At 41.9% G+C, this 26543-nt stretch overlaps 1 protein-coding gene across 8 annotated transcripts in view; it reads left to right on the forward strand.

Moving 5' to 3' along the window:
* EXOC2 (exocyst complex component 2) overlaps positions 1-26543 on the forward strand; it is a 156271-nt gene that overhangs the window by 78736 nt on the left and 50992 nt on the right. For all 8 annotated transcript variants that reach the window (XR_007479480.1, XM_004281077.4, XM_033408014.2 and 5 more), the window contains exons 12-19: positions 7312-7437; positions 12047-12171; positions 17745-17810; positions 17984-18141; positions 18510-18631; positions 19733-19794; positions 26010-26090; positions 26357-26416. Coding sequence is in view for 7 of the 8 variants with exons in the window: in XM_004281077.4 (XP_004281125.1) it covers positions 7312-7437; positions 12047-12171; positions 17745-17810; positions 17984-18141; positions 18510-18631; positions 19733-19794; positions 26010-26090; positions 26357-26416 (800 nt within the window). In the remaining variant the exon portion in view is untranslated. The remainder of the gene's footprint in view (positions 1-7311; positions 7438-12046; positions 12172-17744; positions 17811-17983; positions 18142-18509; positions 18632-19732; positions 19795-26009; positions 26091-26356; positions 26417-26543) is intronic.

Below are 26543 nucleotides of genomic sequence, written 5' to 3' on the forward strand. Positions count from 1 at the left end.
AGAAGGTAGATTCAGGAGAGAGGAATAGAAGAAAAGTACCAGTTTATGACTGTAATAGCAAAAATCTTCTCTCCAGCAAAGTGGTGGTCTGGTTTTCCTTTCCCTTTTGTCCTTTTTCTCAGAAAGAGAAGAAACCTAGGTGATACTCAGTGTGCCATGAATTAGATTCACAGTGCATCCTGTTAGAAATTGTTGCTGTTGTTTGTAAACAGTATAAGTTTACATAAGCAGTTTTAATTACCTGACAGCTTAGCAGGATTTTACGTGATTGTAAATTTGTTTTTTAATCTAATTTGAAAAGACAAATTTAGCTTCCAAATTAAAATGAGGACTAGCAGTTAATACTAGTAACTTAAACAGTTTTTTAGAAGTCAGTAAACTAGCACTTGAGCATTTGATTTACTGTTCAAATAGTACAGCGTTCATTCGCAGGTCCTGTCAGTGCTTCCCCAGCTGTTGGGTATGGTCGGAGGAGTGAGACTTGCCTCGTTTTGTGCTCGGTTCTGGTCACCTGGTGGCAGCGTCTGTCTGTGTCAGGTCAGACAGGGCAGCAGGGCTTCCGTCAGGAGGACCTCTCCGCGTGACGTCCCAGCGCTGGGTCTTTTCTGCTTGGCTCACTGTCTGTCTGGGGGGAGACACACCTCCAGCCTTCAGAGAAAACGGTTTTGACAGTAAATGCCCCGCACACCTTGAATTGCTAGCATTGCCTGGTAATTTTAGAATATTCAGGGGTACAGATATTTTATGTCTCCTGTTGTCATTTTTGTAATAATTCTATTGCTTATACAGTCTAAGTAGGTGCTCTCTACTTAAATCTGTATATAACTGCAGAAAAGGGTCGTACTTAAATAAAAGCATAAATAATTTGGTTTTGGTTATTCACCTAACCAGCTTGTTACAATGTATGGTTCTTGCTTATATAGCCAATGTTAGCTGAGAAGTGCTTCTTCAAGGTTCACACCTGTAGTCTTGCTTTTAAAATACGTCTCTTCCTTTCAGCTTTTTTCCGAATGATGTTGGAATACAGTTCAGAATTTGGCCCGCAGCCCTAAGAAGTGGAGTGAGGTTATGCGGCCTGTTAAATACGCCTTCCTTGGTTTAATTTGGATTAAACGATCCCCTTTAAATTGAAGAAGTACCCCGTAGGAACTTCAAATGTATGTATAGAAGCATCAGATCAAAAAGAACATTCTTATCTGTGGACACAGTCTCATTCCTGGAGGTTGGTAGCTGCCTTGCTGCACCCACCCCATCCCAGTCACCGACCTTTGTGTGTGCTGTGCTTGACAGGAGTCCAGCAGGCCTGGGTCTGCAGAGGCTCCTGGCCCCGAGCACGGTCAACAAGCGGCAGGGGGTGGTCCGGCTGCTGCTCAGGACAGGGGCCTGCTGTGCGCAGGAAAGTGTGTTTGGAGGTGTTTCGGGCTGAGGAAGTGGGCCACCTGGAGAGTTGGCTATAGACCAGGGCTCCCCGTACCCCGTGGGCTGGGAGAAAGCTGGGCGGGAGGCCGGGGGCCGAGTACACATGGCTGATGTATCACCTGGCCCACATCTGCAGGCCTCCCCCTCCACAGAAAAGCCTCTCCTGCCCTTTGTGTCTCAGGGAGTCTGGTAAACACATACTGACCACTGCATTTAAAGAAGGGAGAGCGCACCCAGATAGCTGGAGTTGAAAGGATTTGGCTGATGTGTGATATGGAATCCTTGGTATAACAAGCATTTCTTACAAATCTTCCTAAAGCCATTATCAGTTTTTTGTCGTACTCAGAGTTTTAAGGTAAACTCTTAAGTTTTTGAGCTTTGCAGAAAATCTTGCCATATCTCTGAAGTTCGCATAAAGCTGAAGACTTTTTATCTGGTAAAAATCTCATAGTTGGAAAAAAATAGCAAATCTTTCAACTCGTTCATAGCAAATTGTGAAAGATAAATAGTTTTTCTTTTAGAAAAGTAATACACTTTAAACTTGATTTCTGTACTGCCACTTTTACTCTTGGTGAAGCAGCTAGGATTGTTAGTGTTCTGAAGACAGTTACTTCTGCAACTTCTGAAGACAGATTTTCTGTTTTTCTCTTATTAAAAGTAAATTTCTGTTTTGTTTATATAGTATTCCAAAGGTGATTTTTCTAATTTTATATTTATTTGTAATCTGTTAAATTTCTCCTGCATACTCACAATTAGAAAAATAGTTCCCTTTGAGAATGCTGGTAGCATGTTTTAGAAGCTTTATTTAAACCGGAGAAACAGAATGTTGACTCAAGTGTGTCAACGAAAATAAATGATCTGTAATGGGAAAAGAATTTTATTTGATAGAAAAGAGTTTTATTTGAGCCAAACTGAGGACTGTAGCCCAGAAGACAGCCTCTCAGATAACTCTGAGGAACTGTTCCAGAGAAGCATGGTTTTCAGCACAGTTTTATATCTTGTCAGAACAAAGAACATCAAACATGTCAGGGATACAGACCAGCATGTACACAGCGAGTCAGTGTGGCCTTGGCACCTGGGAAGGGAATCTCACCATTCAAGAAGGACCAGCATTGGTGGCCCAGGGAGACAGGCATTTCGTCTTTACTTTTAGCGTGGACAGTCTTTACTTCTGGCCACTGTGCCCTCTTCTGTAATAATTAAAGCAGACGCACAATGTGTGTTTGATGGAACAGCCACAAACAGGCTGTTCCAGTTAGTATAAAATTCAGGTTGACGCGTGTATAAGCCAGAATGTCTTCCCCAGACCGCAACACGTGAACGTTTCTTCTATCAAGGGTCAGTAATTAAGAAGCTTAGTCATTTTTTTTTAATTTTAAGTGTTTAAAAGAGTTTTTCTTCCAAGATGCTTCCTCCAAGCATATGTAGATAAGATATATATGTTTTCTTTGATGTATTGGTAAAAACCCAAATATTAGTTCATGGAATTTAGAAGATACAGCTATACCCTAGGATTATTTAGTTCTAGAATTTTTTTAGTATCCTTTTTTTTTTTTTTTTCCCCCTACAAACACCATATAGAATTTTAGGACTGGAAATACTGTACTGATGGAAGTGTTGCTGTGTGAAGTTTTGTCAGGAGAGCAATCTTTCCCCATAGTTATTCCTCAGATAACTTGGACAGATTGCGGCCAAGTAATCTTGATCTTATCAGCACACTGTCATTTGAGGGTATTTATTGGTTACTCTGCTTGGTGCCTCTAAAATAGCCAAGCTGTAAGGTCCACAATAACAAGTATGAAATCCTAGTGACGTTTTCCCTGTTACTGTTTTTGTCGCCTTTAATATTTTCTTGATGAAATTTCCTTTTACGACTTAACGCTCACGTGTGCTCTCTGTGTAGAGGCAGAGACTGTTTATACATTTAAACAGCACTGCTACTCATCACCCTCAGTTGTCTCAAACTATTCCAGGGAGCGGAATAAGCGGTGGTTCAAAGTTTCAAATTCAGATTTTGTATCATAGAATCAGAATTTTAGAGCTGAAAAAGACACTAAGGCTTGTGTAGTTCAAGCCCTGATTTTTACAGGTGAAGAAGCATATGCCGCCTGTGACTCCTTCTGCCACAGAGCGGGGGCCCCTGGGATAGGGAGCAGTTGTCAGCGTGAGCACAGATGAGGGAAAGCTGGGCTGTGATCCTATTTGAGAAAAACTTTCGTCAGGGATAAAATCTTAGGAACAGTTCATTTCTAGAGAAAATCTACTCTCAAGAAAACAAATGACCTCCCATAACTCATTAATGCAGTTTTAGGTTTGAAAAAGACAAAGTCAAACACAGTTTTACAAAAACTTTAGGCTCTGTCACCTGCAGAACAGCTTAGTGCAAACTGAGCTGCTAATGAAAAACCCAAGTCCTGTGTATATATGTATTGAACACCATCCTTAGGTGGATATCAGGGCAGATAATTTAGTGTTTTCGGGGAAAATATACGAAGTAACATAATTTTCATTTGTGTATGGTCTGCACATAAATAAGAGCATGATATTATGAAACTTCCTAGTTACTCTCATTTATAACAGTATATTTTATATAACATTTCTCTTAAACATATCAAGAGGTACTGCTATCGTATTGTGAGGTAAAACAGTCAAGAGCAAATGAACGGATTTCTTATATTTTAAAACCTTTTGCTGATTTTATGTTACAGAAACTTTTTTTCATCTTTTTCTTTCTTTTATAATAATGTTTGTTTATCATCAGAAGCACTTCATATTTGTAATAATTTTGTGGGGTATAAATATCGTCATGTAATTTAAGTTTAAAAGGAGTGTCAGAATCCTCAAGTTTTTTTTTTTTTGACACTTGATAGTAAATAATTTCTGACAACTGAGATTTTAAATGTTTTCATTAATTTTCTCCTCAAAGGACAATCCTCCTAATTCCCCATAAGATTACTCATTGCAAGACTTTTTCTGACCAGAGAAAGGAGCAGTCTGTTAGAGGAGAGCGAGTTCTGGGCTCAGGCCCGGGCTCCCACTGCACGGCTGGTCCCCGGGCTGTGCAGGGCACCACCTGCCGGACCCTTGGCCCAGCACGCCCACGGACGCATCTGTCCCCAGGGTCTGGGGGCCGTCCTCTCCCTGCTACTGTGCTGTCCTTGCTGCTATTCGACAGACACTTCCAAATAAGAAGTTAGTTCTTGGTAAGCTTTCTTTTCCTGATATCGTAGAAAATGATGATACGGTTTCTAATAGAAGGAACGCATGTTCTTAATAGTTTCTGCCATTAAAGGGAAAAATAAATCAGTCTTTTAACAGTTTCAAAATTCAAGTTTATTTAAATTAAACTATACAGGACTTAATATCATGCATTTAAATTAATGTTACGGGGAAAAACTTTTTCTGAGGATCTACTTGATGATCATTGTATATTTTTGTAGGAATGGTATACAGTGTGTATTTAGGAACGAGGAGGTTTTCCTTCTAATCAAAACTTTGTAGTCCTGAACCTTCAAGGGTAGTAACTTCCAACGTCTTGAATTAAAGCATTCTCTTCTTGCATCTCTCAGTATGCATGTTTACACAATTACACATTTTATACAAACATTTAATGTGGTGCCAAGTTTGGGCTTTTTTACATTTCCTTTTTTATATAAATTTATCTATTTGTGTTTGGCTGCGTTGGGTCTTTGTCGCTGCGCGCGGGCTTTCTCTGGTTGTGGCGAGTGGGGGCTCCTCTTCATTGCGGTGCGCGGGCTTCTCTTGTGGAGCACTGGGTCTAGGTGCATGGGCTTCAGTAGTTGTGGCATGCGGGCTCAGTAGCTGTGGCCACAGGCTTAGTTGCTCCGTGGCATGTGGGATCCTCCCAGACCAGGGCTGGAACTCGTGTCCCCTGCATTGGCAGGCAGATTCCCAACCACTGTGCTACCAGGGAAGTCCCTACATTTCCTTTTAAAATATGTCAGAAAATTGATATTTTGATATTAATTTCTTGAATTCTACAATTAATAGCAGTGGTGACTCTGTAAACTTCAGAGGAAAATGTCATAAATCTTCAAAGCTTCCACACAAATCCCTCTTTGAGATGGGGAAAAAATCAATTATAAAAAATATTATTTCTTCATCTATGTGTTTTCTTAACTCTCATTTTTCTTGCTATTTTAAAATATTGAATTCTACAAGTCTTATCCTAGATTTAATGTGTTCCGAAGTAGAAGTCCATGTAAATAAAGCATTTAGCATAGTAGGTGAAACATCGTGGGTATTTAATAAAATGCCGTTCCACTGAAACTATCTGTTCAAATGACTTGGTTTCTATTTCTGTAAAACCTGCCTGGTAGAATCTGTGAGGAGGCGGGGAGATAGCTCATACTGTATCATGCTGAGTGGCTCATGATGGGAGGAGCCATGAAAGCAGACTCTTTGCTTATATTGTATTCACTTATGTCTTGATTTTCTGCCTCCACTGCCAGGATGTAAACACCTTGAGGACAGGCCTTTACCTGTTAACCCACTGCCATATCCCAGGGGCCTGCAATTCCTGGCACGTGGGAGGGCTCAGTAAAGACTTGTTTGATGCTACTGAATAACTGACACTATCACTGGCATAAAATCATTATTTTATAAATGGGTTTCATCTTTTGCCCTTGGAAACAAATCTATAAGCTTTTCATATTCTGTTAAGTTATAAAACAAAGGAAGAGCATTCTTATTGAATAATTTAGTATCAGTCACTCAGTGTATATTGAAGGAATTATATGCAGAAGATCCAGCTGTGGACAGAGACTTAATATTGATCCTTATCCCCGAGAAGTTCTGACTGGAACTGTTAATGAACAGCAGAAGGCAGAATGTTGAGTCAATGAGACGGTGTTCATTCGGAGGGCAGGGAAAGTAGACAGCACTTTGAGCTGGAACAGCAGGAGGCGACTTGTGTTTATTAACAGGATGGGGAGGATGATGAAAAGGGTAGGAAGTGAGGCAGGAAAATGAAAGATGCATTTTCATAGTGTCCTCTGCACCGTAAGCACCCTGTAAATGTTTATTGAATTCAGCTTGTTTTGGAGGTCTTTGAATGCTCGGCCGCAGAGCTCAGAGTGCTGGTTATAGCACCTCTGCAGGCTGACAAGGTGAATTCTACCCATAATGCCAGCCTCTCACTAACAGGATTAGCAACACGGGATTCCATTCCTGGTGACTCTGGAGAACCATCTTAGAAAAAGTGTTTCCTGGTTCTTAGATAATTTGGGTTGGAATTCTGAGGGTTTTCTGGAAGACTTCTGAGAAGAGAATCAAGATAGCAGTATTTTGGTGGTATTAATCCAGGACAATAAAGAGAATGTCTTGACATTCTCTAGTGAAGTGTTAGGCTTCTAGAATATTAACAGTGTGGGGTGAAAGGGTCCCAACTAGGTGGCTGGCAGTGGGAATAGAAATAAGAAATCACATCCCACATTGCAAAGAAAGAAGTTGTGGTATTTGGAGATTTAAATTTTAAGGGGGAAGTCAAAGATTTATGCTGTTAAGTCTGCTCCACTAAACCCTGTACCTTCCTTTCCAAGTGCCAAGTTGCTTTTCAAAAAAGAATTTTTCATCCTGATTTTTATGTTTATGGAACCCCCTCCCCTCCGTTTTGCTGAACATTCATTCTGAAATGATATGTAAGTTACATGTCTGTATTAAGCCAGAGTAATAGATTTAATCCTCCAAATCTGTATGGTGGGAGTGACTTTTAAAAGCTATTTAGAGAAAATATTTCTGGTTTTACTTTAGTAGATGTCTTCTTTAAAAAAAAGAATGGAACGGTTGAACAAGAAATCTCTCAGAGAAGAGGTCCATTAAATCACTTAGTAAGCTCTGTGAGTCCATGGAAACGCTGCCTCTCTCTTCCAGGGCCACCGGGCCTTCACAGCGCCACGCTGGACCTGGACGGCGATGTGCGTGCCTCCATGCCGGGTCATCTAGGCCAGACGGCGTCTCTGAAGAGGGGTAGCAGCTTTCAGCCTGGTCGAGATGACGGTGAGTGTCTCCCTCCCACCTGTATCTTTTAAATTTGTACTCGTGTAATAGCCAGCGTTTTTCTCTTGGAAAATTCCGTAATTACCTGTGTTACTGCTGCTGAGTATTACCAGCCATCATCCCTTCTACTTAAGCAACTACACAGTAATTAAATTTAGATAATTAAAATGAATTTTACATTGTACATTAAAGAAATGCCATTTGATTTTTTAGTAAGTCATTTCATTGGGCACAGGTCAGTGTTATTCAACACATTTCTGTGGTTGAATTTTTAAAAATATGCCACAGAAAAAATTATCTGAGAACGTCTTTAGGATGAAGGTTGCAACAAAAGTGAATCTCTGTAGTCAGTACAGAAAAATAGTAGACACCTTTTTAATGAATTTTAAAATTTGGTTTGAAAAGAGTTGTTTGTTTATTACCCATAAATTAGTTGCTAATCATTTTTTCTACGCTAAGGCATCTCAAGTTGTAACTGTGTTACATTTCTTCCTGAGGTTGACATTTATCTTTTGATTGTTTACCTATATGAGATACAAAACATGTTGGTTATAATGCCTTTGTGTACCAATTAGATGCTGTTAGTCACTGGTTACTTACAACCTCAATAATAGATATAAGAAATGCAAATAAGGTAATAGAAATACCTTACTTCTTATTAAGTTCAAATACCTCTAAAGATTATTTCAAAGTATTTCATATTATTCTTCTGAGTACTGGAGTAGAGATTTTTTTTCTAAAGTTCTATTAATAATATGAATGAATGTCCATCATAAGCACTAAAATCAAATGATACATTTGCACTAAATGAAGGGATTCCATAACTGTCAGTGTGGCTTCTTCTTGTCCTGTTCCATTCTCCACCCAGCCCACCAAACTCTAGAATAAACACTGGAAAGAGCAGAACTGTTTGATTCTGTACATTGTGGTACCGTGTAGCCCTCTAAGCAGATATAGCCAGGGCCTGACCCTGAAGTGCAGCCCACCTGAGTTTCAAAAAAATACTTCCTTTCTTTAATGAGTAGGATGACACATGATCTGTGAAAACCCTTTCCACACCCCTTCCTTGCCCTTATGTGATTCACTACCACCCGTGGACATGCTGACAGGCTTAAAACAGTTAGAAATTATACTTGAGGCTGACTGTAATGAATTACATCATCTTGAACAGTTCAAATTTATCCTGCCTGGGGTTTGTCAAGCTTCTTGCATCAATTTTATCTAATTCTGGAAATTTCCATCAAATTTGCAAAATTTTTGGCTATCATTTTGTCAGATATCTTTCTGCTCTGCTTCCTTTTCTGGAATCCCAACTGCATGTATGTTAAGCCAATGGATTATCCCGTAGATCACTGAGGATCTGTTCCCCACCCCCAGTTTCTCCACTCTGTGCTCCACTGTAGAGTTAATTGTTATGCCTTCTCTGATCTTTTATCTTCAGCATCTAAGCTGAAGTTTCATGTAAAAGTTTCATGTACTTTTTCATCTCTAGAAGTTCCATTTGGTTCTTTTAAATATCTTCCCTTTCTTTCCTCATTATTTCACGTTTTCCTTTACTTGAACATTGTCCTTACAGGTTAATTCTCTCTCTGTCATTTGTGGCTCTATTACTCTTGACTAGTTTTCTCCCTGGTTTCTGGTTCTGATTCTCCTTCCCCTTTTAGCCTGGTTAATCATGTTTCATTGTTTCTCAGACACTGGGAATGTTCAGTGTTGAGTGTCGGGGTTTTGTTCTCTTCCTTTAAAGAGTGTGAGACTTTGTTTTACCGGTTACTTGCAAATAAGTTTGATTCATCCAAGGCCTGTGGTTAGTTGCTGGAGCAGTAGCCTACCTTCCAGGGAGACTTGAGGCCACTCCTGAATGGCCTGGGGTCACTCAGGAGGACTGCTCCCCTCCCGTATGATTCCTGGGAACCCTTGGCCTTACTACTCCCTGGCTGCTCTTTGCCTGGCTGTGAAGTTCACTGGACATGAGCATGACTTAGGAAGACTCTTATGTGGATTCTGGGAGCTTTTTTCCCATGTAGTTCCTCCCTCCTTTCCAGAACTCTTCCATGTATCATCCACTCACCCCCGCTGCCCTGAACTCCATCTTTCCAACTCCGAAAGCCCACTGAGCTTTGCTTCAGTTCCTCCTCCCTTGACCTCTCTTGTCTAGAAATGGCAGGCAGAAATCCAGAGCAGCTGTGGGCTCCCCACCTGTTCACTTCCCCTTCCCTTAGGGATCACAGTCTTGTGCTGCCTATGAAATGCTTGTTTAGATATTCCCCCACCCCCACCCCCGCCCCACAGTTTTCTAGTTGTTCACCACCAGAGGTTAAATCCAGCCCTTGTTACTCCAGCATGGCTAGAAGTGAAAGCAAAGTAAGTCAGCTTTAATTTCTCCAGAGTTATTACTTGAAATTGGAACATTATGAGGGATTGCTTGCAGTAAACAATAGCTGTGAATAAAGTTGAGGAAGCTCATTCTTGATCTTGTGATCAAAAAAAGCGTACGTTATGACTTCTATTGAGACAAATTAGATACTCCTGCCATATTCCCTTAGTTCTTTTCATCAGTCTTAGGAGATAACTCTTAAAGTTATTCTTTCGGTGATAGAGCATGTGGGAATTTATCAATAAGAAAAGAAAATCCAAAATCATTTTTTAGTTATAATGATCAGAATTTGGATGTAGTAGGCTTAGAAGGAACAAGGAGAAAGGGCTCTCAGTACACACATACACACGTGGGTGTAAAGAATCTGCTGGTGATAAAAAGATCAAAAACACATGACCCTCAGAATTGTTCCCTGTCACCGGGCAGGAGGCTGCAGGAGCCCGTGTGTTTTCCGAGAGCCCTGGTGCCTGAGTGCCAGCCCCTCGGTAACACGGCCCTGCAGCCAGTGTGCACCTCTGGCGGGGACGCTCCATCCCAAGGGGAATTCAGACGAAATCATTTTATCAGTTTATCTGCTATAGAAAGATTCAGCCAATGGAATCCAGAATCTTTTTGGAAGCCTTTTGGAATTGGTTTGTTTTTATTTATACTTGTCCAGATACTTTTCCCATCATAAAATCGTTTCACATAGAATACTTGTTAATTTTTTTTCTTTTTTTATATACATTTATTTATTTGTTTTTGTCCGCCTTGGGTCTTCATTGCTGCACGCCGGCTTTCTCTAGTTGTGGCGAGCGGGGGCTACTCTTCGTTGCGGTGCACGGGCTTCTCATTGCAGTGGCTTCTCTTGTTGCAGAGCATGGGTTCTAGGCTCACGGGCTTCAGTAGCTGTGGCTCGCGGGCTCAGCAGTTGTGGCTTACAGGCTCTAGAGCACAGGGTCAGTAGCTGTGGTGCATGGGCTTAGTTGCTCCGCGGCATGTGGGATCTTCCCAGACCAGGGCTCAAACCTGTGTCCCCTGCACTGGCAGGCAGATTCTTAACCACTGCGCCACCAGGGAAGCCCAGAATACTTACTAATTAGTGGATTCAACAAGAGAGAAGCTGAGTTTACTTCCTATTTGTTTATTTTGTGGTTTTTAAAAAGATTTCTTTTTAAGTGGTGAGAAGGCAGTGTTCCCTCTTTCCCTTGGGGTGGAGGCATCCTCTGTGCCGACTGCTCTTGGGAGCAGACGGTGTGTGTGCAGGACGTGTGCGCACACAGAGCCACCTGGGTGTCGCAACTTCAGACCAAGGGGGACTCGTCAGCTTGGGTCACTTTCACGTGTTCCCCGCAGACGTGGCCGAGGATCTGTGAGCTCGGGAGCCCGATGAGCTCTCCCAGCAGGGGATGCAAACCGGAGATCAGTTCGGCTGCAGGAGCATGGATCTTTTGAAACTAATTTTCAAAAAATTAGTCTTTCGAAATTAATTTTGGGGACTATCCTGTGTAAGAGTCTGCTTGCACCCTTATGAGGTGGGTCTTCTAAAGCTTCAGGTTTTAGATCTTGTCCTGTCTCCTGCCTTGTCCTTGGCCTGTGATACTGGAGCTGTGGCCACGCCAGGTCTGCTACTGCCACCGTTGGAAAGCAGCTCGTGTCAGTCCATGTTGAGTTGGTCTGTAGGTGATAAAGGGTGGGGGGATTGGGAAATAGTTGGTGCTCGCAGACCTAATACTTTCACCTTTATTCCCTCGAACTTACTCTTCCCACAAGAAATCTGTCAGACCTTGTTTCCCACTTTCTACAATAACTGCGTTAAATGATGTGTTATCCAAGAGGCTTCAGTGTTTTTACTTTCTGTTAAATGTATTTGTTATGGGAGGAGTTTTTAATTACATGACTGTGCTTGAATATGTCCCTTTATGATAATTTGATTCCTTACTGAGTTTCCACCACTGAGTTACAACCTGAAGACAGCAGGATTGGAAAGCCGAAGCCCCTCCTCTGTGAAGGTCTCCTGTCCTGCCTCCGCTCCCCACTTGCCCCGCCAGGCCCCTCTGCTCACTGTGCCGCCACAGGCGTTGGTAGTTGGTGGGAAAAGGAAATACTGGTCTATCAGCAGATAAAAGCTCTGCAGCCCAAGTGGGACAGCACGGGGCACGTTTTTAGGTGGGGGAGCAGCAGTATGTTCAAACGCATTTTTAGTCTTGATTCAAAAGGATATTAATAGTATTTTATTCTTTTCCTCTTTAGCGTGGAGATACCAAACTCCCCACCGGGTGGCATTTGTTGAAAAATTGACCAAGCTTGTTTTAAGTCAGCTGCCCAACTTCTGGAAACTCTGGATTTCATATGTTAACGGAAGCCTTTTCAGTGAGGTATGTGTACAGATTTGACTATGGTTGTAGCTAAGTCGTGGATTTCTAGTCTTAAAAATTTTAGATTTTGAAGTGACTTTTTTAAAGCCGCAGAAGCCCAAAGCCTCTAAGTATTGTCAGATGTTTTAAGGTCAGTAGAAAATGCTGGACAGCCCTCACACTTCATAGCTGTGTGGCCGTGAACACGTTACTCAGCTCTTCCGGGAGTCACTGTCCTTGATTGTAAGGAGAACAGTGAGCGTCTCTCTCAGAAGGCAGGGGTGAGTGCTCAGGGAAACAGTGGCTTAAAGAATAAAAGAATCTGAATTGAGTATAATGCCAGCCAGCCATGTGGTGGATGAAACTGTCGTGCAATTGATGGTGAACAGGTGATACAACAGGGATCAAATGTTTGCATCTTGCACGTGGGTCTCAAGTGAGAGGGAACTTCCTAGTTGGAAAGAACTTAAAGATCCTGTTTTCTGGCCCCTATGTGATCAGCCTGGAGAAGTTGTTTAAGGCTTTACACTCTCACAAGTTGCACGTGTACTTAGTGTCCTAATCATGTATAATTGGAGCACAGAAATTACGAGCGTAAAGTAACGACTCTTGACTTTTGTGCGTAGCACACAGATTCGGACTCGTCACTCAGTTGTCTCACGTCAAGTGCCCATGATAGGCCTCCAGGTCCCAGAATATAGACTCTGAGGCCCTTTGCCTGGAGCTGTGGTGGCTCAGGAGAAGACAGCTCTGGTTTCGTATCTCCGAGGAGACTCTTCACAGCCCTGGGGAAGCTGGGAGAGGCGGGGTCTTCCTGGGGCTAGTGCACTTGCCAGCACAAAACCGCTTTTGCTCTTTTACACCAAGGACACCTCTGCAGTTTGACAGAAGGTGGTGGGTGTCTTGGTTCTCCAGGATCCATCCAGTCTCCTTTGACCATGGATACATGCTCATGCTGCTATTAAAGAAGTTTGCCACTATCTCTTTTCCTTTTAACGTGGTAGATCCCTAGATGTTTGTTTAAATGAAAGGTTAGTTATCTAAGCCATAAAATTTACTTAGTACATGAAAAACAGAAAAACAATAGTGCATGCAAAACAACAGACTCCTTCATGCAGAAAAACCTACCTCTTAAGCATGAGTTATCCCTCTTTTTTTCTTACATTAATTTCAGCAGTGTATCAGTTACTGACACATTCAAATATTATAGCAATAAATAACATACCTCACAACTCTTTCATGTCCATTTTGTATTACCTGGTTATTTTACAAAAGCTCTGTTAAAAAGTTCACTGTGCAGAGAAAGTCAGTCTTCCATAAGATATGTGTAGAGTTTGGCTGGCCTTCATTGCTGCCTGAAGAAGAGAGTGCCTTTAGGTGTCCTGAAAAGAGTTTTCTCAGCGTTGTGCTTTCAGACGTGCCCGATCAGCCCGCATTTTTGTTCATGGCAGCTGGATGAGAGTGGCGGCCTCTGTGGTGGGGAAGGTTTGGGTTTCTTGCCTTTTGCTGCAGTGGGGGACAGCCACCCGCTCCTGCCGTGTTGTACCCTCCTCCTCTTACCTGCTCCCTCTAAAGCAGAGCTCTTGTGAGACTGGAAAGGGGAGGTGCTTCCATGCCAGTGCCTGGACAGCTGTGTTCACAGCGTCTCTTGCAGAGCGCCAGGGTTAGAGTAGAACACCCAGTGTGTGTCGCTTACTAGCTGTGACCTTGGGCAGATACCGTTACTTCTCAGCCTACTTCCAGGGGGATGGTTTGGGAATTAGATGAGTTAATATTAAGTGAAGTGCTTATAACCGTGTCGGGGAGATAAAAAAGAATTTGCTCTTATTATTTGGAGTAAATATTTATTCCAGTATTTGAAGTGTCATTGGCCTGGCACACAGTAGGTGTTTCACGAACAAAGCTTAGTAGTGGTGAGAAGTGTGGGGCTGATGTAGAACAGAGACGTGCTGAACGTTGCCAAGGCGGGTTCTCACGTGTGAAGGAGCAGAACCCAAGAAACGTCTGGAAACCTAGTTCTGTTTCCAGCCGAGTGTCTTCCTTCCAACTGGAGCGGTGTCTGGAGGTGGCCCCCACGCATGGACAGTAGTTGCCTCATCTTGCATCTTTCTAGGGTTTTTTGATCTGAGATGATTTAGTGAAAAGGGACGGTATTCTCCTTCTCACAGGTTATATACCTAGTTGTCTAAACGTCTAGATGAAGTGTTCGGTTGCAGATGAGGAATAAATGAGCTCAGGAGTCACAGCACTGGAAAATCATTGTGATCAGTTGTGCTGAGTTGGGTGTGCCTGTGGAATTTCCAACAGTTTATACTCATAAACTTTTCTTAAAAGTTTATGGTAATAATTATTAAGTGTAATTCACTGTACAGATTTGGGCATGTTTTTAAACTAAGTGACTCTCTATTGAAAAGCCAGAAAGACACCAGAGGACAGTGGAAGGAATGGAGGAGTTAGGAAAGGGTGCCAATCATGTCATGAGTGAGATCCAGAGACTTAATTAAATTAATATTGGGAAGAGTTCCAGGGTTTCAATCTCATACAAGAAAGCTCTCTTAATATTTAAACACAATTTACTTGGAATTTCTTATTTTTTCTTGTTGTAAAACTGTTTTGTTTTATTTCGAGTTCATCTGTTAAAAGATTTAGATGGAGTTTCCAACAGTTTAACAAATAGTTCTTCAGACCAGTCAAGGCCATGTGAGGTAACATATGTGAATCAAAACAGTGCGATCTAGCCGTTGGTCTTACCACAAAGTAGTTTTGGTCTGTGTGTGCAGGAAAGAGTTAAGGTTTTTAGCTAGCAAAATGGTTAATAGTAGGTTAAGATTTTACCTTTAGATATATTTTAAATGTAGTGTATTTTGAGGTGAAAACTTTTAAAGTATCCAAATAATTTTTAAACTTTAGGAATCAGCATTTTAAAAAATTGCATAACTCATAGTATGTAAATCACAGTGTCCTTTCTGTTCCAAAATTAAATTTTCTTTTAAAAGTAGGGCAAAGTGTACATAATTCAGCATGTTGGAGATGTTCAACTCTTCATCAGATTAAAACAATAAGTAACGATTTTTTTAACAATTGCAAGAGGTATGCCTTACAGGTAGTTCCCCTACCCTCTCCACTTCTTTTGTGTTTGGAGACAGGCCCTCGATGTTTAAATAGTTATTCTGTCCAGTAGGTGTCATCATGCGTGCATTAGCACCTGTTTGGTGGGCAGAATTGTTCTGGCAAAGTTTAACCTAAATTTTGGTATGATGTTTTTCAAACAATTGATTTTCACTCTTTTGATTCAAAAATATTTCACAGAACAAAGAAAGGACTGTGAAATAATCTTCCCCTTGAACAAGCCCATTGTATAAAAAATTCAGCGTTAGGTGCTACGGCAGATAAAACCAGAAAAGACCCCATCTGACGGGACACTTGCAGGTTTGTGTGGGCTTGACCCTTCCCGGGGACAGATGACACCTTCTTCCAGAGGCCCTTCCCATCCGTCCTCCACAGCACAGTGAGCCAGGGCTCAGAAGAACAACCAATAGGGTGTTGGCTCTGTTTCCAACCGTGTATATAAAGAGAATGAGCTTTACTCTAAGGAGTTGGCTCGTGTGACTGTGGAGGGTAGCAAGCCCCAAAGTCCGCAGTCAGCACGCTGGAGACCCTGCAGTTCCCAGCTGGAGGCCAGCAAGCTCCAGACCCAGAAGCACCACCGTTTCACCTTGTTCTGCCCAGGCCTTCTGCGGACACCAAGTAGGCAACCTGAAATTCAAATTTGGACCTCAGAGGAAAGATTTGGGCTGGAGATGTAAATTTGGAACGGTGATCTTGAGATTTATAATAAGAAATACATATTTGATCTTGCTCACCCTTGATATTGTGACTTCCTAAGTGAGGAGTGGTAAAAGATGCCTTTTGTTGTGATAATGAGTGTCTCCCACCTGAGGATGGGGGCTAGTTGTCTGGAGGACCAACCCTGTGTTTAGAGGGTAGGAGCTTTCAGTCCCACCCCCAGACCTCTGGGAGAAGGGCTGGAGGCTGAGTTCAGTGACCAGTGGCCAGTGATCTAATCAATTGTGTCTACTTAATGAAGCCTTCATAAAACCCCCAAAGGACACGTGGAGGTTGGGGAGAGTGTCCCACCTGCAGAGGGCAGGGGACTCCACCCCTTTCCCCACACCTTGCCCTGTGTCTCTTGTCTTTGTAGCTGGTCAAACTCCGACATGAGCCCCTCTGGTCATGCCTCACTGCAGCTCTAAAACGCTTCAGTTACTTCTCATTTGTCCTAAAAAGAATCAATTTCTGTAAATCCTGATATACAAAGGATTTTGATGGTTGTTGGCCAATGAACTTAGAAATTTGCTTATTGAATTATTATTGTGAATTTGGGGTTTAGTTTTTTTAAAAACTAAACTTAAATTCTTTTAAAAGCGCATCTCTACAAAGAAAAAAATGATAAAAGCTGCACGATAAGTGTAAATTAGCTCCGGAAGAGGTGTGTGTGTCTGTGTGTGCTGGCCTCTTCTGTCAGGGTGTCTGATACTTTGTTGAAGACGTCAGCAATCCTTATCCTTGTCTTACTCCTTCCCATCAATGGTGTTGATCCTGTAGACCAACTCTCCACACTGTTTCTCTAGCTTATACCTTAAATAGAAATAGCATACCTTGAAGTATTTTAAAATTACCTTGGCATCAATGTCATAATTATTTATAATGCAGTTGTTCCTAAGTAAAAAGTTCTCTAACCAAATACACCAGTATTTTACCTTTAAAGGGTAACTTTTACATTATGTTGGTGAAGTATCTGAATTTTCTTTTACATTGTACCATTTTGTGATTACTTCTTCCTTTGGAAAGTTCCCTAAGTTTGCTCTGCTAGGACATTCTGTATAATAATATTTAGTTGTTAGAAAATTTGGTAATAAAAAGTTAACTGAAATCCAGTGGAACAGATTTCTCATTTAATCAGCGTAAAGTGGTCTTCTACACATTAAGGAGAAAGAAATCAGAGGAAAACATGGCTATCAGTAAACAGATAACAACCAATTCTAGAATACATTCCCTCCTAAATTAGACTGTGAGGCCCCTGGAAGAAGAGCAGTGATGTGGAATTTTTTAAAGTAAAATGCCAGCGCTAATGCTCATGTTCACGAGAACTGTCGGGAGGAGTGGAGCGGGGTGTCCAAAGGCGTCCGGACACTTGTCCAGAGCTTCTGCTCCTCTCGTTTCTGCACCCACTGCCCGGGAAGTGGTGCTGGAGCGGCATTGTGGACTGAATGCCCGTAGGCTTAACTGTAGAAAACTGTGGATGAAAACAGCATGTGAAATTCACCTACAGAAAGTTTCAGTTTAATACTTAGGTTTATTTATGAGAATTGTACTTAAAGGTTTTAGGAAGATGAATAGCTTCTTGTTGGAATAAGAAGGGTTTTCTAATTGGTCATCCTTTAATCAGAAACTTAGATTACTTCTTATACATTCCTTTTAATCAAGTTATAACTATATTTCATGCTTTCTTTATATACAACTGCTAAAGCATTTCTTTTTTTTATAAATTATTTCTAAAGACAACTAATTTTTTTTTTTTTTTAATTTTTAAGACTGCTGAGAAGTCAGGCCACATTGAAAGATCAAAGAATGTAAGGCAAAGACAAAATGATTTTAAGGTGAGTTAAGGATAGGTATGTAGACTTTTTCTTGGGGTAGGGTTTTCTCAAGCAAAGTGACTAGAGACCTTGATGTACATTGAAGACATTTGTCTTGTGCAGGCCGACTCTTCCAGTTGATTTAATCAAGTTGATACCTTTTAATGTAGTTTTGTTTGTTCATCATTGTCTAGAAAATGATCCAGGAAGTAATGCACTGTCTCGTGAAGCTGCTCCGGGGGGCCCTGCTCCCGCTCAGCGTCACGGAGGGCGGAGGGCGGCAGTGCAGAGGCTGGGAAGTGAAGGCCGAGCTCTCTGGGCAGGGGCTCGCTCACGCCATCCAGACTCTGAGGTAAATGTGGGCGCGTTCTCCGGAAAAGGAGGAAACACCACACACTCAGTGTGGGATATGATTTTTAATACACTCAACACAGAATTTTACTGTCTCCTTTTGTGTCCGCTGTTTCCCGTGTGTCACCTGATAACTAAGCTCTTAAACCTTGCTGGTGCTTTTGTCTGATGAGAATGTCACCTTTTTCATTGTTTAGTTCAGTGTCACTGTGATATCCCTGTGAATGGGCTTACTTTCCCCATCTTTTCAACATAACGCTGTAGCTTATAAGCACCATTGTGAATCGTTGTGGGATGGCCAAAATGATGTCTGGAATTGCTTCCAGATCCTGCTCTGCTGACATTTGTTTTGCTGTGTTTGTTCTACAGGCTTACTTATGAATCCTTGACTGCCCTTGAGATTCCTAATGACCTGTTACAGACGATCCAGGACCTCGTCTTGGACCTTCGAGTGCGTTGTGTGGTGGTCACACTGCAGCACACAGCGGAAGGTATGTTGAGAAAAACTGATGACATTGGCTAGACAACAGTTATTTGCACATGCCACCTCTTTCCAGCTTCCAAATCCTTAAAAACATTAAAGATGCTCTGATAGAAATCTGAGTATTTCAGACTGTCTTTAGCTGCTCAATATAACTTTTTTCCTTTTTTGAAACTATTCAAATCTATTTACTTTGAGATGCCAGACCATATATAAATTAAGATGGGTATACTTGAAAAATATTTAAGGATATAAGAACATCCTTATGGAAAATGCTAAGTGGAAAAAGTCGAATATAAAATGTGTATAAAAGTATGATCCCAATTTTGAAAATATATATATGTATATTTAAAATTTTTAATTTAGAAATGTCAGCATAAAATCAGAAGAAAGACTGTTAACAGTTTCTCTTTGCCGCAGAAGTTATAGGTGTTCATTTTCTTTATACTTTTATAGAGTTTTCAGGATTTCTGCATATAGTCATAAACAATGAAGGTTATCTTTACAAAGCAGCCTTTTGGGTTATTAAACATTTTCAAAAACAATCAAGAATATTGTTGTGAAAGGCACAAGCCGTTGGTATCTGTCCCAAGGACTTTGCTGTAGGAAGGCTGTGTCTGCACAGCACCGGCCCCTGGCCCGGGTCGGGGCTGAGCCCTCAGGTGTGCACTGGTCGTGTTCTTCCCTCCGTGGGAATCACGTTGTCATCATCGGGAGCATACAGGACTGAGAGAGAGTCCACTTTGGTCATCAGAAATCTTAGGGGGAAATGCCGTGTGTCTTGTATTGTACCTGTTTAATATTATCAGGAGTGCTGAGTAACTACTAAGTTGTTGTCTGAAGCTGTCACTGAACCTAGCCCAGCATTCTCCAGATTGGGCTACACAGTAGACAATTTTATTTACATTAATGTTGTATTAGAAAAATCCAGTGAGTGATACACATTTAAATCCTTGAGTCTACCAGAATTATATTCTCTCCCTACTTTCACTGATTTTTTACAAACTTATATAAAACAATTAAAAACCATAACCTTTATGCATTTTTATCTCTCTGAAGTTCAGTGAGATAATTATAATAAGACGCGCTCGTGTACTTGTGTTCCCTCTAGAAGTAAAGAGATTGGCTGAAAAGGAAGACTGGGTTGTCGACAGTGAAGGCCTGACGTCCCTAGTAAGTTTAAATTCTTTTTGGTGATTAATCATTAGTGTCTGTTATATTCAAAATAATTGATTTATTTTGATAATGAGCATATGCTCTCTATTGCAACTCTAAAACGTTTCTGGAAATGCAGAAGCAAACTTATTAAAGTTTTCCTTCTCAGAGTCATTTTTGCTTAACACTAACCACAGGTATTTAAAACTGAGTAAAAACAGTGGATCCCCCTTTAGAGTGATCTTTCTTCATCCTGTGACTCTTAACTATTTTTTGTCGTGTTACATTTTTTAATGTAATTCTAAGTTACCCAGCAATTTGAATTTTTCAGAAAAGCACGATAGGAAACCAGTGCTGTTGCTGGGCCCTAAGGCAAAACAGGCAACAGTGAACTTCTCCAGACGCATGCAGGGGGTCAGGTGGGCAGTTAAAACCATGGTCTGTTCGCTCTGGAATAATCATCTTTTCAGATGGGGCTTTGAGATTTTCAGAATCCCCTTGAAAATAGTATTAGTGTTAGAGTTTGTGAGTTCTTGTGTTTTTGAGTCTGTCCCATGGATCCCACAGCAACCTGTATGTGGGTGTCAGGCAAGGTTAAAACATTCAGTGGCTTAAAGAAGAGGGCATTTCCTTTTTCTCCCCCACTAAAGAGGTTGGGACTGGTGTGGCAGCTTTGTCATGTAGTACGGGCAGTGTCCAGGGCTCCTCCGACTCCTGCTTTGTGACCCTTAGTGTGGCTCCTCTCTCAGGATGGCCTCATGACACGGGATGGCCACTGCAGTTCCAGCCACCACAGCCTTATTCCTGTCAGCAGGGAAGTCCAGCATTTTCCCAGGAGCCACAACTGACAACTCTGCTTACATCTAATTGGCCATAATTTATCCACGTGCCTACTACCCCTGTCTGCAACGGAGGCTGGAAAAAATGTAGTTTTTCAGCAGAGCACAATCCTGGCCCCAACAGTTTCTGCCTTACCTTAGTAGACAGGTACAGTGGAATAAAACGGTCTGACTTGCTCACATTTACAAAGTAGTGGGGCTCAGGTTGTTGAGGAGCAACCACCCCCTGTAACATTTCTTCATGTCCTTGAATTTGTGTGCTTGTCCACAGCCTTCCTCTGACAATTGGGGATTTTTTTTGAATTTTATTTATTTTTTTATACAGCAGGTTCTTATTAGTTATCCATTTTATACGTATTAGTGTATATATGTCAGTCCCAATCTCAGTTGGGGAATTTTTGACAAGTTGAAATTCTTCTTTTCCTCCAAAGTTCAAAGTTCTTTCTTAAGTTAATACAAAGCTGTACAAGTGTGTGTTTGGAACAGCAGTGCTTACTTCCAAATTTTTGTAAATTAAATCATGCTTGAAATTAGGGGAATTTATTTTTAATAAGTCTTATAATTATATATGTATATTTTAAAATCTTATTATTATTTTTGGCTGCATTGGGTCTTCAGTGCTGCACATGGGCTTTCTCTAGTTGTGGCGAGCAGGGGCTGCTCTTCATTGCGGTGGGAATACTTCTCATTGTGGTGGCTTCTCTTGCTGCAGAGCACGGGCTCTAGGGGCGCGGGCTTCAGTAGTCGCAGCACACGGGCTCAGTAGTTGTGGCTCGCAGGCTCTAGAGCGCAGGCTCAGTAGTTGTGGCACACGGGCTTAGTTGCTCTGCGGCATGTGGGATCTTCCTGGACCAGGGCTCGAACCCATGTCCTCTGCATTGGCAGTCGGATTCTTAACCACTGCACCACCAGGGAGGTCCCTGTAATTATATTTTAAAGGATTTAATTTTAATAAAAATTTGTTTTATTTGGTTTATTTTTCAGAAGTATTTATGTTTAAATACAAACTATCCTATAACTAAATATTGGGTTGGCCATAAGGTTCGTTCGGTTTTTTCCGTAAGATGCTCTAGTAGCACTTAGTTGTGTTTAACTTCATTTGAAACAATTTTGTTAGATTGTATGTGACACCTGTCATATCAGCATGCATTTAAAAAAAAGACTTATCTAAATTGGTGAATTTTTGTGTAACTATTTTAATATTGAAGATGGAAGAAGAAGAGCAACATTTTCAGCGTATTATGCTTTATTATTTCAAGAAAGATAAAAACACAACCAAAATGCAGAAAAAGATTTGTGCAGCATATGGAGAAGGTGCTGTGACTGATAGAACATGTCTAAAGTGGTTTGCGAAGTTACGTGCTGGAGATTTCTCACTGGACAGTGCTCCACAGTTGGGTAGACCAGTTGAAGTTGACAGTGATCAAATGGAGACATTAATTGAGAACAATCAGTGTTATACCACGCAGGAGATAGCCGACATATCTCAAAATATCCAAATCAAAATATCCAAATCAAGTGTTGGAAAATCATTTGCACCAGCTTGGTTATGTGGATTGCTTTGATGTCTGGGTTCCACATAAGTTAAGCGAGAAAAACGTTCTTGACCGTATTTCCGCATGCGAGTCTCTACTTAAACGTAATGAAAACGTTCAGTTTTTAAAACAAATTGTGATGGGCGATGAAAAGTGGATACTGTACAATAATGTGGAGCGGAAGAAATCATGGGGCAAGTGAAATGAAGCACCACCTACCACACCAAAGGCCGGTCTTCATCCAAAGAAGGTAATGTGTGTGTGGTGGGATTGGAAGGGAGTCCTCTATTATGAGCTCCTTCCAGAAAACCAAACGATTAATTCCAACAAGTACTGCTCCCGGTTAGACCAACTGGAAGCAGCACTCCATGAAAAGCATCCAGAATTAGTCAGCAGAAAACGCATAATCTTCTATCAGGATGATGCAAGACCACGTGTTTCTTTGATGACCAGGCAAAAACCGTTACAGCTCGGCTGGGAAGTTCTGATTCATCTGCCATATTCACCAGACATTGCACCTTCAGATTTTCATTTATCGGTCTTTACATAATTCTCTTAATGGAAAAGAATTCAATTCCCTGGAAGACTGTGAAAGGCACCTGGAACAGTTCTTTGCTCAAAAAGATAAAAAGTTTTGGGAAGATGGAATTATGAAGTTGCCTGAAAATGGCAGAAGGTAGTGGAACAAAAGGGCGAATACATTGTTAAGTAAAGTTCTTGGTGAAAATGAAAAATGTGTCTTTTATTTTTACTTAAAAATCAAAGGCACTTTTTGGCCCACCCAGTATTTAGAGGAAGGAGGTGTAGAGCAGACGGTACCACCCAGCACAGCAGCCACTTGGCACAGCTTCAGACTCCAAAGAAAGAAGATCTCAACTGTCTGTATTGACTACATGTTGAAATAATTTTTGATATATTACACGTTATAAACTAAAATTTAGGTTTTTCTTCTACTTTTCTTATTGTGGTTCCTGGAAAATCTAAGATGACGTACATGACGTGTGTTTGTGGCTCACACTGCACTTGTGTTGGGCGGCACTGGTGTGGAGGGAAGGCCCTGTGCTGCTTCAGTGTCTGGTCTGGTTACGTCCTCAGTTCTGTCTCAGTAGCCATGCCATCTTCAGAAGCCACTTAACCTCTCTGCCTCTAGTTAAAGAAGCAGAATGCTTGTTCACAGTGGTGTTGGTTACGATTAAATGAGATGCTGTAGAAAAAAGCTGTAGTACAAAGCTTTATACACATACAGAGAATTTTAATTTATTAAACTAATACTTGTAATACTGGGACCACTATGATAAAAATACCTAAGTGTACGTAAAGCCTTACTATTATCAAAGCTCTATCCTATGCCCCTGTCATCCCTAATTATCACAGCAGGCCTGGATGGCAGGCCAGAGACATCGCTGGACCAGCACTGCTGAATTACTGCCCCAAATGAAACAAGCCAGGCAGAGCAGACAGCACAGCCCTGACCCTGGGTTCTTAGTACCAGCTTCAGGTCATCTTGTGCAAAGAAAAAGATGTGTGTTCAATTTGAGAAAACGGAGCATCTGTTTTCAAGGATTTATGTTCATTTAAAAAAAAAAAAAGGACAAAATATGAACAACTTAGTCATAAAATAGGTATTGGCTTCAGGTTAGTGTTTTTTGTACACGCAGTCTAGTGTGCGTGTGTGATGGCTGCAAATCTGGGTCCCCAGTGTGTGCGTGTGAGATAACAGCCACATCTAAGGTTGTTTGTTTGTTTGTAGTAGATAAGCCCCCATGAAAGTCCTTCGAAGTGGTTACTGTAGAGGCTTGTTTCTAATAAATTTAAAGTTTGTAACATGGTAAGATACTGTATCCATAGTGTAGCTGGTCTCGTGTTTGGTGACACACAAGCCAGAGATCTAAAGCCACTTATTGGTGATTTGGTGCCAGCCAGTGTGTCTTATTGGACGTTGTTGAAGAAATGTGCTAATAATCCCATAGGCCTCTGGGAGCTGAGCCTGCTGTCAGCTGTGGGCACAGACTTCCCGTGAGAGGGAAGGTACATCCAGGCTTAGAGCAATGTCCAGGGTCCAGCTTTGAGTGTTTACCTAACATCTGAAATTCTCAGGTTTTGAACAGAGAGTCAGTTGTCTCAAAGGCTATTACATACACTACTTTACATTTTCTTAGCATTTACATAGTACTGATCCCATTTGTTTGAAATAAGGATGTTTTTCTTTCCCTGTGAGTCCTTATCAAGTTAAAGAAATGCACATGAGCTTTGCCCCCATGACTGTGCTTTCAGCTGAGTGTCTGAAACAGCTCGTTGGAGAGCATCCTGTTTTCTACTCTTGTTGAAAATGTTTTCTGCCTTTTTTCAGTTTGGATAATTCTGAGAATTTTCTCCTTTCAGAATAACTGGAATGATATGTGATGTTTATAATCAGCAGCTTGGGTGATTCACTGACAAAATGCAGAGATAGTGCCTGTTCTTTCTTTTCAGAAAAAAGAAATCGCAGCTGTGTAGACTCATGTGCTCCCTTTCCCACTGGCAGTGCTCTCCGGGCTCTCTGTTCACATTCTAAGGCAAGACAGTTAGGAAACAGCACAGGAACACTGAACTGCCTGCCATTGGATTTGGGGTTGAATTCCCAGTGTTATTATTGTAACATCTTAGATTTTCCTACCTTCTGGGGCAGGTAGGTGGGTTCGTAAGGCCGGTGTCTACCAGGACTTTACTTTCTGTAGGCGGTATTTTCTGTCACATCCATCCCTGCCCCTGCCCCCGCCCCCGCCCCCGACCTTCTTTCTCTGCACTTAAAGACTTTTGCATGTTCTTTATGGTGCCCTCTGGTGGCTCCAAAGTGCAGTATTAAAATGACATTAAGTTGAGGTGCTATTAGTTTTCCTTAAGCCTGGATTCCTTTTTGTGAGAGAGTAAACTTGTCTTTCTTTGGTTTGTATACAGGTGTGTCTTTTTTTCTGTTCGATTTTTCCCTGAGTTCTTTTAGTAATTGAAGCAGATTTTGCCCAGAGCTGGTTCAGCTGAACTGAGCCTTGCCCTGCCCCGTGCAGGCTCTACCAGGCTCTGGCCCGTGGTGGTGACTCGGCACGTCCAGGCCCCTCCTGTCTCTGTCCGGGGGCGGCCCCTCTTGCCCTTGGTCTCAGCTTGGATGTTGTCACTGGCTCAGGGGCTTCTCCTGCTTAGGGCAGAACCCCTCCATCAGTTTTCCTCTGAGTGCCCGCTTGTTCTCTTCATGGCCCTTACTCTACTTTGCAGTCCACTTATTTTATTTCTGTACCTTTTTTTTGTAGAAGTGACAGTTTTGTCGACTCCATCCCAGAATGTACACGTAACGAGAACACGTGTCACCGTCCTCTGGAGTGGGCCTGGCACGAGGAGGTGTAGTTAGGGCTCATTCAGACTCATCCTGAAGCCCATTTGTTGGACATATTTTCAGGTTTCATTTCTGACTTGATGGGCATAGAAGGTGACCGTAGAGATGGTTGGAATGAAAGGTCGGCCTTCCTCTGGGTCATCATACTAACGTCCCCTGGGAGATGAGGAAGGCCCGGGAGATGGAGCTCGTCCCAGAGTATGTTACGTCTGCGCTTCATCCCGGCATCTGCCTCTCAGGAGAGTAGAATTTTGAAGAAAAATTCTCATTCTACCCAACTTCTATTCTAATTGAATTAGATGTGCTTCCAACTGTCAGGGTTCATGGTCTTTAAATATCAAGTGCAGAACATGCCAGGTCTAGGTCCGGGTGGCGGGGAGGCTGTGTGTGTCTCCATCCCTTTCCTCACGTCTGGAAATCTGGGCATCAGGGCCGAGTTTGCTTCTGCTCGGGGTCTGCATGCCCAGGTCCTGTTGCTTTTGTCTTCTGCAGCCATGCCACTTTGAGCGCTGCGTGGTGCACTCCCTGCAGTCGCTGCGAGAAGTCCTGGAGTGCAAGCCCGGAGAAGCCAGCGTGAGTGTCTGAGAGCAGCCGTCTGCGGTGGGGGCCGGGCAGCCGGGGACTCCCCTTGCAGGTTTGGGTCATTGCGATGCCAGAGCTGCTGCCCTGTCACTCAGGCCACAGTCACTCGGCCCGAGGCCAGCTCTCCATTCCTGTCCCCTTTCAGAGTCAGGTGACCCACGCTGGACACACTTTCCCACGTGTTAACTTCTTATATCGAACTTCATAAACAAAAAGTTTTCTTAGCCAAGTACAACAATTCTCATTCTTCCTTACAGGTCTTTCAGCAACCGAAAACCCAGGAAGAGGTTTGCCAACTAAGCATCAACATCATGCAGGTACTTTGTAAAAGCACTGATGCCCTGAAGCCTGAAATAATGCGAATTATTAGTCTTCCCTCCTACTCATAATCAGTGTATAGCAGATATTAAATATGTATTCTTTTTTCCTTCTTGTCTGAGAACA

The sequence above is a fragment of the Orcinus orca genome, chromosome 10 (assembly GCF_937001465.1).
Source record: "Orcinus orca chromosome 10, mOrcOrc1.1, whole genome shotgun sequence".
NCBI classification, from domain to species: Eukaryota; Metazoa; Chordata; class Mammalia; order Artiodactyla; family Delphinidae; genus Orcinus; species Orcinus orca.